The 14,555-nt window shown below is 31.4% G+C and overlaps 1 protein-coding gene across 1 annotated transcript; it reads right to left on the minus strand.

The window, feature by feature from the left end:
- Window positions 1–1,828: 1,828 nt before the first annotated feature.
- LOC140447797 (ejaculatory bulb-specific protein 3-like) lies at window positions 1,829–12,890 on the minus strand. Its single transcript, XM_072540654.1, has 2 exons — window positions 12,656–12,890; window positions 1,829–2,025 (listed from the first exon to the last, which is right to left on the minus strand). The coding sequence occupies exons 1-2, from the start codon at window positions 12,840–12,842 to the stop codon at window positions 1,829–1,831; spliced, it is 384 nt and encodes a 127-aa protein (XP_072396755.1). The 5' UTR covers window positions 12,843–12,890.
- Between the last annotated feature and the right edge of the window lie 1,665 nt (window positions 12,891–14,555).

Genomic DNA, 14,555 nt, shown 5'->3' on the forward strand with positions numbered 1-14,555 from the left:
AAGAACGCGATGACTCAGTAGGAAAGCCCATTATTTATTAAGAGCTAGCTAAAGAACTGGAACTTCTCCATCACCGACCATTTTCCTTATTATCAATACATCCCTGGCCGAATGCTTAAAAACGATGACTACAAGCTATACGGAGACCACGCTATGCTTACCGACCAGTAATAGACCGGATCTCATACTAGTTTATAAACTTACTAGGCAAACAACACTAATAAATGTAGCAATATCTAACAATAATATTCTGCATGTTAAATACAATTAAATATCTCCAAGTACAGAAATCTACAAATACAAATAAGGAGACAATGGAGACTAAAGAGTATCCAACCATAACCTATTATTCCCCTATTACTACAGGCATTCCAAGGAATCTCCTAGAGAGCATAAAACATCTGAGTTTTATTAAATATATATATATATATATATATATATATATATATATATATATATATATATATATATATATATATATATATAAGACTATGCAGGAAGCGATACTATGTCTAACAGCGTACTACTAATATACGTAAGAAAACTTTTGGTAGATACTCCGACGTACCAAGCCACCTAGGGCTAATTAACACGGAAAGAGTGATATCAAAGCTTAATTATTTTGATATCGTAGATATAAGAGATGAATGAATTTTCTCCTTAGAGAAAATGTGGGCCCTGTGGCCTAATTCTGAATAAAAATTTAAGTTTTTTCACAAATTTGAAAAAGTGTTAAATTTAGAAGAATAAAGTACTTGTTGTATATTATATAAGACTTTATTTGCCACACAATAACTTTCCTGGACAATGAGAGAAGCTTATAAAACAGACTTGTTGGAAAAACGTGAAATGGGTTTAAACAGAAAATACGAGGAGAAGTACGAATTGTGTATGAAGATACAAACCAGAGAAACTTTATAAAATCACAAAAAGTCTTAGTTAAGATATATGGAAAGAACGGAGAGGGAAAGAATTAATTCTGCAAAGAAATGAGGTACCAGCAAAGATGTAAAGGTCGACCACGATAGAAATAAAATAATAAGGATAAAAAAACTTCAAAGTATACTGAGAAGAGTAAAGGACAACAAAGAAAAAAATAAGATGCAAGTAAGGGAAATGATACAAAATCGGAGAGACATTCAAAGCAAATTTTAAATATGGGTATATCACGATGATAAAAAAAGTAGACTGGCCAAGAATTAGATAAATCATATTATATTGTGTATAGGATAATATAAACGAGAATTAGTAAATGAAATAAAATTAATAACAAATAATAAAAAATTGAAAAACGTAATATAAGGACACCGAAACCCTAAAAATATATTTGAAGTTGATATTTTTTGTTGCTTTCAAAAAAAATCGTTAAAAGGAATACATTTTTTTAATTGACTTATAAATGTTAGGAATGTTTTACGATCGGGAAAATTTATACAAAATAACTAAAACATAATTACATAATAACACAATTACACAATTACAAAATTTTATTAAATAATGTATCGATAACATGTAAATGTCAACAGAAGATTAAGAATAAGTTTTGTAAAAACTCTATTTATCAACTTTCTTTTAATTAAACATCAGTCTTGCTTAATTTGAAACACTTTCTAAATAGTGTTAACACTTGTAAGTGACCGTAAAATTATTGCAAACTTTTTTTAATCACTTTCACGAGATAATTATTTAGTTCGTCAATAGATACCAAATTATATTAAACTAAATAACCATAACATCTAATTTTTTGCAAATTGTCTAAATAAAAAAAACAATAAAATTAGTAAACACAAAACAAGTAAAACTTTTTAATTTCTTCAAAGAAAATTTTCTAAGCGGCTTTCTTTTCTTTCTCTAGATGTTCCTCATAACGTTTTTTAAAGTTTCCTTGTGGATCATACTTCTTGGTAAGTCGTTCCCAGTCCTTGGGCCTTCTTGACATCAGATGTTTCATCACCTTCTCGGCTGTTTCTTTTTGTTTTATATTGCATTTCGTGCAACCTGAAGCAAGAGCGTCTGGGAGTGTTTCTAAAAAAAAAGTAAGGTTTAGAAAAATAACTTTCTTGCGAGCTATATTAAAAATAACCTTCACTTCATCCATTTCTATGCAGAATATGGCTGCTCAGAAAACGTAAAAAGGTCTTCCACAGGCTAGTTAAAAATCAATTGAAGGCATTTGAACTGTCATTATATATTTTTTTTTGTTTAAATTAATTTGTCTCGGCTACAATGGCCCTTGACACAAACAACATTGTATACAATCATTACAGTAAGGACACATTGCTAATAATTGCTACCCTCTTATAATCTGTATGTCTTAAAGAAGAACCTTTGTATGAGTAAATACTACAGTTCACTAAGTAATGAATTATAGGTACAATAAAGCAGAAACAAGGTGACATATTTTGTCAAATAACTGAATGTCGTACAAGAAATCAATTAAGTTTTGATAGGGTGAGTTTAAAATGTCTTTAATATTTGACTTTCTGTACTTCGCGTACCAAGTACACTCGATAAGGGTGTATTTTACGGTTATACTTAAGCAGATTGGGCAATTCGCGATTGAAAGTGAATGTAGAGGGCAGGTCGATTGCAGTGTCATGGCCGATATAAATGGTATAAACAAACATAAGTTATTTTTATCATTTAAAAATGGAAATTGGCCTAATGATATTTTTGAGTATTGTAGTGAAGCAAAGAGACCATTGGTTGAAGGGGAAGAAGTTTTCAAGTGATGAATTCTTAAATTTTAACTTTAATGTTTTTTTTTTCTTTTATTGGCTTTGGCTTGAAACCTTTAGCCACGTAATTACATATAAATATTAGTATTTATTCATACAGGATTGTTCAAGGAGGACACTTTTCACGCTCAGGGATTCATCAGAGCGGCTTTACTGTAACAAACAAGACATAAACCACGGTTAGGTAGGTGGAAAACTTAATGTTTCCCACCTACCTAACCAGAAAGTAATGTTTGGAACTGGCTTGTGTATTGATGAATCCTATTTTGTGTATACCTGGGAACCCAGAGTATAATGTTCTGTGTAATGTTTGTCTTAATAATATATGCATTATTTTATATTATTACTAATGTTTTTAATATGTTAATTTTTATTTTATACTATTTTTTGACATATTGTAGGTACTTTATTGTATATTAACATAAATAAATAACTTGAACTTAACTTTATTGTAAGATGGTTCATTGGATTACATGAAATTAACCTTAACTTGAGATCACCTGTCAGAAAACATTATAACACATGATTTGTCTTTAAAAGATTCCACAATAAATCATGAGAAAAAACCTCATGATACTATCCCAACATGGTAAGTATTTGTATTACTGTTATTTCTTTATTTATATCTGAAAATAAATTATGTATTCCCAATATGTTATTGACTTAATGATATTGGTATTTTCTTTTTATTGATTTCCTCTTTTTCCTCAAGCTTTCCAGTTTAGGAAAGAGAAATAGGGAAATATCTTCTGTTGATCTTGAATTGCATTGAGGAACAGAACAATATCGATTTGATTTAAAATACTTTAACGTGGTCATAATGCTGAAATTTACTAAAAAACTTTAATAATTCTATTCAAATCAACAGCTGTCTAGTTTGTTTATACCATTGTTAGTAGTTTAAAGTTATTCCGCCAGAGGTCAGATACTTTGTTTTCAATCGCGAATTGGGCTTTGGTTCGACTTTCATTAAGTAGTCATATTGTGTGAGTCGGGAATGTCCAATTCTTAATCTTCGGATGATTGCTTTTTCTGTTGTAGAGATTGCTGGAAGTTCAAATTTTGAACAGTCTGCCGAGTCTCATGTAATGTACTCTTAATTGTATTATAGTGGATTTGAGTAATGACGTAAGTGGGCTGGTCATGATTTTGTTGGGCTCTTGACATGTACACGTTAAGAAGCAAGTATACCGCGAGTCTGAGCGTATAAACTTTTTATCGAGAGTAGTGACGATAGAAAGTCAATGCATATTGTTTTGTTCTTATTATCTGCTTTAAGGTTTTTAAAAGCTTCTAGTATCGCATATAGTTCTCCAGTGTATACGCCGCGTAAATTTGGTAATAAAGATTTCTATTACTTCATCACATGTAATAACAGCACATTAAATGACTTTTGGAAGCATCTGTGCACAAATTTCTTTGAAATTGGTTCCTCGTAATGATTCCTTTGAAGCGTTGCCTTGTGATAGGGCTTAAAGTTTTGTGTTAACTGTATGCCAGAAGAGAACTGAATACGTGTGAGATTGGTCTATTCCAAGGAGAAGTATCTGGAATTGGAAAGGGATATGTCTTTGTAAGATCGATAGATTTTCTTAGAGTTAATTTTTGGATGCTTATGATTATTAGGATCCTTCGTGAAATATAAAAAAGCGATGTTAAGATAATTAGACAATAGACAGGATTGGATAGATGTTAGGGAAATACATCTTCTACTCATAATCCCTAATAGGATTTATTAAATTAAAAAAAAAAAGGAGAATAGGTTACCGGTTTCGCTGTTTACAAACTTTTACAGCATCTTCAGGCCGCTTACGAAACTAAGGTTAAAATACATAGTGTATCTAAACAAATGTGTAAATGACAAAACAAAAAAACAATTATTTGAATAGTACAGACAACTTAATCGACAGTCAGTCAATCATGACGAGTAGATAAGATAAAATAGAATAGAAATATGTACCTGTCTTTTACATTTAAATTAGATATTAAGATTATATAGACCAACTTTACTCTGATGTTAACTGCATTTTTGAGTCAAAGAATGTAGAGATCAGATGTTTATTCAAAAGAGCCGAAGCTATTTAAGTTGAAAAAAAAAATAAATTGCAAGAATTGAACGGTGACTTCTAAAACCGTATTGTGCTCCGTCAATTATGGCATATTTTTTAAGAAACCATGTTATCCTTAAACTAATTATTATCTGGAACAGTTTACCTAATGAACAGGTTGAGAAGATGGGCCGGTATGATTTTATTAAGTTTGAAGGTAGATCGAGTTTTTATTGGTATGATAATTGGTTCACACCACAGGCTGCGTAATTTCCTGTTATAAAGATTCAGCAGTGTTGCAAGGCTGGAATGAGATAAATTTTTAATGAGTAAAATTGGGATATTGTCTTGTCCATCGGCTGATTTTGTACAATAAGCTAGTGCTAGTATTAATTTTTCTTGTGTAAAAGGAAGGTTAATAGCGTCAATGTTGTGTCTACCAATATGAGCAGCAAGAAGAATTTGTATATTTGGACTTTAATTCTGTTCAAGTTCAGACCTGAATTCCCATGCAAAACTTTTAGCCATAATTTGAGCTATTGTTTGGTTATCTGTTACATTTTTTCCATTCTCTGTTACCGTTTGAACTTTTGGGGAAGTTGTATGACCTTCTATTTGTAGTATTTTTATCCATACTTAAGACGGTGGAGTATCAGTAGTAAGTGTACAAACAAAATTTTGCCAGGACTCTTTTTTACTTTTTAAGGACATACTTTGCTTTGGCTCTTATCTTTTTGAAACAGATCTGATTTTTTTGACTTCTGTTTTTTTTTCGATATCTTTTGATCGCCATTTTGCATTGTCGTACAGTCAGTATACATTCTAAATTCCACCTTCGTTTTTAGAGGGGCATATTGTTAATTATTTTTACATGCAGCCATACACATGATTCTCAGCAGTCATAAAAATGCAGTTATTAAAGAGAGTTATTGCTTCATCTATATCTTAAGATTGTTGGAGTAATAAAAGAAGATTTTCGGTGCTATTCTGAAAGAGATGCCAGTTCACTTTAGCAATAATCCATTTTATAATGATGCAAAATTTTATGAAGTCATTCAAGTCTCCAACTAGTATGAAAGGGCTGAATAGTTGGCAAATTAAATCATCTAACTAGGTTTCTGTTAAGTTATAAGTAGGTGGAATATACGTACATTGCTCCGCACATGCTCCAACAGAAGATAAAGACGAATATATTAATGATTACTTCTATGAACAACTCGAAAGAACGCTTGAGAAAATCCCCAAAAAAGACATGCAGATAATCTGTGGAGACTTCAACAAAAATTGGCAAAGAACCTAACCTAAGACCGACAATAGGACAACACAGCCTCCACGATATCTCAAATGACAATGGACAAAGACTCGTAGAGCTAGCATCGGCTAATAATATGCTTGTAAAGTCTACTATGTTCCAACATAAAAACGTTCATAAACAGACTTGGATCTATAATGATCACTCCACGCGAAACCAAATTGACCATGTAATTATCGATGCTAGACATGGAAGTAATGTGCTTGATGTAAGAAGCCTCAGGGGAGTAGATAAAGATACAGACCATCACCTAGTAAGAGCAAAAATCAGGTTGAGAATATCTTCAGAGAAACCTAAGGCCAACGAAGCATTGGGACAGTAGAACATCGAGAAAATGCAAAATGAGGAAATCCGAGAAAATTATAAACAAGAAATTTAAAAATATCTAGATACAGTGGATCAGTGATGTCGAAAGGCTGTGGCAACAAATGGAAAAATCAATTACGGAGTCAGCAGAACTAATAATAGGAAAAAGCAGGAAGAGAACTAGGAAATGGTTTGATAGAGAATGTCAAGAAAAACTACACGACAGACAGATAAAGCGAAACATTCCTTCAACAAGGAACAGCAGAAAGTAAAGAAAACTATGCAACCTCACGCCGAGAAACAAGAAAATTAATTAGAGAGAAAAAAAGAAACTACAAACAACAGAAATATAACGAAATGGAAAGGAATAGGCAACAGTCAAATAGTCGAGCATTTTACAAATCAGTGTCAAACTAAAAGAAAGGCTTCAGACCTAAATGCTTGTCTGTACTCAGAAAAAATGATGAATTAATAATAAATGAAAAAGAACTGCTCCAAACATGACAAGAATATTTCAAGACTTTACTAAATATACATCAAGAGGAAGAACATGGAGAAAATATATATTTTGGGGTGTACCTACCGGTAGAGGACCCCAAAATAGATGAAACATTGCAAGCAATTAACAAATTGAAGAACGGAAAAGCTCCAAGCACTGACAATATACTTGCTGAATTCCTTAAGTACGTAGGAGAAACTCTACATAGACAAATACACAAACTATCAACACTTTAATCTCTTCATAGATTTCCGGCAAGCGTACGACAGCATTAAAAGGGATCGGATGTGGAATGCAATGGCAGAACTTTCAGTTTCAAAAAAACGTATCCAGCTTGTTAAGTTATGTGTGAATAGCTGTAGATCCAGAGTACGGATAGGTAACAAACTCTCAGAATCTTTCGAAATAAGCAATGGCCTGAAACAAGGAGATGCGCTGTCACCTCTCCTCTTTAATATCATCCTGGAGAAAGTAGTAAGAGCAGCACACCTTAAAACAGAATTACTGACAGTAAATGGACCAAAATTACTACTAGCATACGCAGATGATATTGACATTGTGGGAAACACTGTCGCCAATGTGAAGGAGACTTTTAATAAATTGGAGTTAGAGGCAAAGAAAACTGGTTTAAGGGCAAACGAAAAGAAAACCAAATACATGTGCATTAACAGACAAAAGAGACGAGATAGAATAGGGCAAAATGTGACAATAGACCCATATAACTTTGAAAGAATGGAGAGTTAACGATATCGCGGAAGAGATTAAAGGAAGAATTCAGGCAGCAAACAGATGTATGTACAGCCTCCACAATACTATTAAATCTAAAGCCTAACACGAACATCAAAGATTAGAATATATAAAACGGTGATTAGACCAGTGCTCATGTATGGGTGTGATACGTGGACCCTGACCAAAGAAACTGAAAGAAAACTTAGATGTTTTGAGAGGAAAATTCTCAAAAGAATCTTTGGGCCTTATTACGACATTAATAGCAACCAATACCGAATGAGAACAAATGCTGAAGTCAAGCAGATGTATAGAGCGAGCGATATAGTCCTAGAGATTAAATCCCAACGTCTTAGATGTCCACGTCCATGTCCATATACTCCCTAAAAACCGCCTTGCCAAATTAATATGGGAGGAAGCCCCCACAGGAAGAAGACCTCTTAGGACGTCCACGAATGCGATGGAGAGACAATATATGGTCAGATCTAAGAACAATGGGGCTGCCCACTGAGCCAATTATTATGGAGGACCGTTTAAGATGGAAGCAAGTTGTGCAGTCAGCCAAAACCCACCCCGAGTTGTAGTGCTACGAGAAGAAGAAGAAGGAATATACACTGCATACATTTATTTTATCAGGACACCAGACAGTTATTGCTATGGACTCCAAATTAGTAGTTGGGATATAATGTAAAGAAAATAAATCTTTGAAAAAACAAAGATACACGTTCGTCCAGTTACTCTTGTAAACAAATACAAAGACAAATACAATTGTCGCCTCCAAACTTTTTAAGTTAACGTCTATGTGTTTTCTTGAAACTGGTTTTTTGAGGACTGATGACATCTGCTTTTGTACTGTTGATCAATTGTATGCGTTCTAAGCGAGGGTATAGCCAATCGCAGTTTTACTGCACTATCGTGAAAGTAAAATATTTTTAACTCTGTGATCATTGGGACGTTAAAGAAGAGTCGGTAAGATATTCGTCATCATTATTTGTAGACTGAAATGTTGATTATTTGTCTATATTTAGTTGCTGTTTGATTTTCTTAGACTTGTGAATATATTCTTGATTGCACTATTGCTGTGAGGGTTATATTTTAAACATGTCGTTGAGCAGTTGCTGAACATTTTGAGCGAACTGCTGTGCTTCTTGTAGAGAGCTATTACTGCCGAGGGAATTTTCCAAAAAGACAAGAACGTTTTCTACCGGTAAATAGAAAAAGTTTGGATTTTCTTAATAAAGATTTTTGATTGTGAGAACAGAGGGGGCAGTTAATTTAGACTGATCGGATCTTTCTTGGATATTTTAGTTTTATACTTTTTAGGAAGGATTGTATCTGGTAAAGACATTTTTATGTCTTTGATGGGTATGTTAGTAGATGTGTGTATTCCTCGGGAGTTTAAATCACTAATGTCAAAACAAATTAATTCGTGAGCAGTGGTTGGAAGAAGAAATTCATTGATTACGACAATAAAAGTGGTGAAAATATCTATAGTTTTTATCTGTTGACTGGGATCCATGTTTCTTACAGATTTTGGTGATAGGTTATTGTTTGGTATTGGGGTAGTAGGGATGCGTTTAGCTGGAGGTGTTTATTCATTTAAGAGAGGATTTCTAGGGGGATTTTGAAAATTATTTCCTATATGTCCATGTTTTTTACATATAGATTATGCCATTTTACCTGTGGTGGAAAATATTCTGTACGAATTTTTGTCTAATGGAATTATTAATGAAATTTGAAGTTCGAAGCTATTTATGGATGGCGTAAAGTATATTTGTTCTCTGAAGCTTATAATATGCGTAAATGCATCACTAGGGATTTCGGCTTTTATATATGACAGTGATAAGTTAAAGACCTAAATCTTAAATGTGTTTTTCTATATCATTTTATGAGGTAGCGATGCAGATTATGAGTCTTTCCCACTTTTATTGAAAGTAGTCTAACCATGTTTCCTTTTGAATGTGTTTCTTCTTTATTAGTTTATTTATCTCTTTTATTTGTCCTCTGATCATTCTCCATATTTCTTTCTGTGTTGCGTAGAAGTCGTGTTCCATCTGTTTTGAGAAGCTCTGTCAGTGTTCCCTTTTATTTGTCGAACTAAAGTATTCAGCATTGATTTGAAAAACCCACATCTCAAAGGCTTTTATACGCCTCAAACTTGTAATTCCGAGAGTCCATGTTTATACTCCGTATAGCAATATGGAATAAATAAACGTTTTTACATGTTGGTATCGGATATCCAACGATACGTAGAGTTTATTAGGATTTTTTTCATTAGTTAAAATGCGCACCTAGCATATTCTTTACGAGCACGTATTTCGACCTCGTGGTCAAGATCGTTTGTTATCCAGCAACCAAGATACTGGAATCTTTGTATTGGTTCTATATGTTTGTTATAGATACAAATATTAATGTCGACATTTGGTGCACGTGTAACAGCTATTACTTTTGTTTTATTTGTGTTTATATTTAGTCCCTATTCTTAGACGCTTGAGAGCCTTTGAATTGTGGGTACACACACGACTACTGAAAATATACTGGGTCGACAGAGTTAGAAATGAGGAGGTCCTTACGGCTGAACTAAACAACACAACTGGTCAATATAATAAAAAAACGCAAGCTGGAATACTTCGATATTCCATTATGAGACACCCTAAAAAATATGATCTTTTACCTCTGATCATTCAGGGAAAGATCCAAGGTAACCGAGGTCCTGGTAGAAGAAGAACATCATGGCTGAAAAATCTAAGGCAATGGTATGGAAAATCAACTACATCGTTCTTTAGAGCTGCTGTCAATAAAGTCACGATAGCGAATATGGTAGCCAACATGATATCCAACGATCGATAACGGTCATAGAACTAGATGAAGAAGAAGATATTTAGTCAAAAGCTTTCTCCCTCTCTGGTTATGACATTCAAAAGTCAAAGTAAACTCTCAGCAATGTCTGCAATAATGACGGTGTCGTCTGCGTATCTTAAGTTGTTTTCGTATTCTTCGTTGATTTTTATTCCTTCTTCAATATTTTCGAGGGCATTTTGAAAGATCTTTCCGGAATATATATTGAATAACAGTGGAGAAAGTACACAGCCCTGACAAACTCCTCTTTTTATTGGCAATTCTGCTGTCAGACGATTGTCTGTTTTGATCGACGCCATTTGATCCAAATATAGTTTTTTAATAAGTGCTACCGTGTTATGGTCTATACAATGTTGTGTCCTTCAAGTTTGATTTTTGTTTGTGTTGGCGCCGCTCTCTTGGGTGTGAAATATTTCAGGATAATTCTTTTTTCACATAATACTAGGCTATGGTCGCTACCTATATCTGCTGAGTTGAGACATCTTACGTCGACTATTTTCGATCGTTGTATATCTCTGTGGTTATAACATAATTTATCATAGATTTTTGTCTACGGGTGTTATTAAATGTATATTTGTTTATTGACGTTTCAATTTCCACTTCGGAAATCGTTCTCAAAATACAAAAAATGTATATTTGTATTGGTCTAATTGTTTTATTGTTTTTATTAATTAATTGGTTAGGTGTGTTTTTTCGTGATTTTCAAGATAATTCTCCAACTTTTTTATGTAGATTATAATGATCGTATTTTTTCTGCAATTCCTCCATTTAAATGCACGTTTCTATCATCCATTTTTCCTTCTTCTTCTTCTGTTATTTTAATCCTTTTAATTTATGTTTTTCTCTGTTGTTTGTCTCGTATATGAATACATAATATATATTATTTATTATGTATTCCCTTTATTTTCCCTTTGCGTTATATTTTATTATAGTATTGCACTTTAATATTCTTACTTCATTTCTCTCAGAAAATTTTCATTTTCTCTTCGATATGTGTATCGAAATTTCCCACCTATTTATGTAATTTTTAAATTTTGTTTTTCTTAAGTTTCTTTTACTCTTATTTATATAAAACATTAAGATGCTCGTATTCTTCGGTCGTCAATCTGGGTTTTCAATTTCAATTTTTTTGTTAATCCCCAGGAAAAGTTGTATTGCTATTTTTCTGCTTTTAGGCAAAAGTATAGAACAGTAAAAAAATTAGCAAATAACACATGCTATTTTAATCATGATAAAAAGTTGAACATGAATGAAAAGCTTACTTTCTTGTTTTTAAAATCAGCCTTAAAAATATTTCTGCTACTCAACAAAAAAAAAATGCTTTCAAAAAGATAACACTAAATGTGCCAATAAATTGAAATTAGTTATATAATTAATTTTAATTTAATAAAGTTGTAAATAGAACTAGGATACAAATCAAAATATTAGGACAGCAACAGATATTTCCGATAATATAATGGTTTTTTTTTCACACTTTTAGTATATAACACAGACAATAAAAGTAAACCTTAAATTAAAAACTACTTTAAATATCTTTCAAAATACCATTTACAAAAATCTGGTAGCGATTCCTACTTGACTACACCTACTTGAATATAAACTACTTGAATATAAACAGAACATTGTTATTTTTAACCAAGTTATTTATACGAGGTACTTCAAAAGTTTTTTAAAAACATTATTTGTTAAGGGAAGTTCCAATAAAATGAAGAATTTGATATTTTTAAATTAGATTTTTGTGTAGAAAGTTTTGGCCAAAAATAAGCACAAATAAAGAATATATATTGAACAGATATTAAAAAAGAGAAATTATAATTAGGAACTTAAATGGCGATAAATTGGTCCTACATTGAAAAAGCCAACTTCAACTATTCCCATAGAAGCTTTGGGTTACAGGGTCCTAGGAAAAAGAAGAAAATTATGACCAACAAATATACGGAAAAGAACAATAAAAAAGAAAATACTTCGCATGTAATGAAGCAACGATAACAAGAAATAGAGAATGGAAAAGGCGGTAAACAAAATCACGGACTTGTGAAACTAGCCCCTTCATTACCTTTTTCAATTTAATCAGCATAACGTACCCTTTACTTTATGTGAAGCTATACACGATATATCATGACTACGATACAATTTATTTAAACAAATTAAAGCTTGGTTAACTTACTTTTCAACTCCCTTCCTTCTGCTGTACAGGGTCCCTCCTCCATCATGCATTTTATGTAATTTGTTAAAACTCTATCATTTTTTAAAATCGTATCAACATCCACATTGTCATATTTATTAGTATATTTGTTCTGGCCATATACGACGGCCAAAACCAAAGCGAACACCAAAACACTTACACTTTTCATGTCTATAAAGCTAACTCTTTCGGAAGATGTTGAGATGTGTATCTTATAAGTGGTAAAGAACCGAAAGAAAGTAAAAGTGTCACGTGATTTCCTAAGAATGGTTCAAGACACTAACGTTTGCATGACCTACATTGCCGCAGCATATTCGAGTGCATACGAGGTCAAAAAGAAAAATTGTTATTGACATCAAAATATAATATATATATATATATATATATATATATATATATATATATATATATATATATATATATAATGAAATTAATATTAATTTATATATATATATATATATATATATATATATATATATATATATATATATATATATATATATATATTTTTCAAATGATTTTTTCGACCGTACTGTTTTAAATATTGATTTAGAGTATCAGCAATCGGTCAGGAAATAAAACTCTATTTGTTTAGTCTCAATATTTCGTCACGATTTTGTGACTTCTTCAGGAGAAAACTGTAAATTTATTAGAATAATTAATGATTATATGTAAACAAAATGAATATTTTAATACTTACAACTATAAGAATGAAAATTTAAATTTTTCTTGCATATCTAAATAAATGACATATTTTTGTTTGATTTTATTAAGGAGTTATGGTAACCGCAATATGTTATAGAGTGAATTCCCGTTGTACAATTTTCAGCGAGTAGGTTAAAATAAACAATTACTATGACAGTATTATTCATTTTATAAAGTGGAAAGATGGAATTAATAAAATTGAGAAAGAATCAGGAACACGATAAATTGATCTATAAAATGTAATTGATGGTATGTAGTCAGTTACTGCAATACTGATATTTAGGAATGTAATAAAATTATAGGTACAGTTACTAGAGAATTACTATAATAAGTATGTGTTTAAAGGTTAAGATCTATCATATTATATATTGTTTAGTATGTTGCAGTAGATATTACTTAAATGATTGGTGTCTGTCTTATAATTGATAGATTCAGGAGTTTTATTAATGTGTATCATTTCAAGGATTTTATCATTTCATTCAAAATCGGCTTTTCCTTGAAATGGTACACATTAATAAAACTCCTGAATCTATCAATTATAAGACAGACACCAATCATTTAAGTAATATCTACTGCAACATACTAAACAATATATAATATGATAGATCTTAACCTTTAAACACATACTTATTATAGTAATTCTCTAGTAACTGTACCTATAATTTTATTACATTCCTAAATATCAGTATTGCAGTAACTGACTACATACCATCAATTACATTTTATAGATCAATTTATCGTGTTCCTGATTCTTTCTCAATTTTATTAATTCCATCTTTCCACTTTATAAAATGAATAATACTGTCATAGTAATTGTTTATTTTAACCTACTCGCTGAAAATTGTACAACGGGAATTCACTCTATAACATATTGCGGTTACCATAACTCCTTAATAAAATCAAACAAAAATATGTCATTTATTTAGATATGCAAGAAAAATTTAAATTTTCATTCTTATAGTTGTAAGTATTAAAATATTCATTTTGTTTACATATAATCATTAATTATTCTAATAAATTTACAGTTTTCTCCTGAAGAAGTCACAAAATCGTGACGAAATATTGAGACTAAACAAATAGAGTTTTATTTCCTGACCGATTGCTGATACTCTAAATCAATATATATATATATATATATATATATATATATATATATATATATATATATATATATATA

This window comes from Diabrotica undecimpunctata, chromosome 8, assembly GCF_040954645.1.
Source record: "Diabrotica undecimpunctata isolate CICGRU chromosome 8, icDiaUnde3, whole genome shotgun sequence".
Taxonomy (NCBI): Eukaryota; Metazoa; Arthropoda; class Insecta; order Coleoptera; family Chrysomelidae; genus Diabrotica; species Diabrotica undecimpunctata.

What these genes read in the sequence shown, in the direction of transcription:
- LOC140447797 (XM_072540654.1), bottom strand. Translation starts at nt 12,842, where the DNA reads ATGAAAAGTGTAAGTGTTTTGGTGTTCGCTTTGGTTTTGGCCGTCGTA. An exon ending in AGAAGGAAGGGAGTTGAAAA is followed by an intron (nt 2,026 to 12,655) that starts GTAAGTTAACCA and finishes CTTTTTTTTTAG; the next exon opens with AAACACTCCCAGACGCTCTT.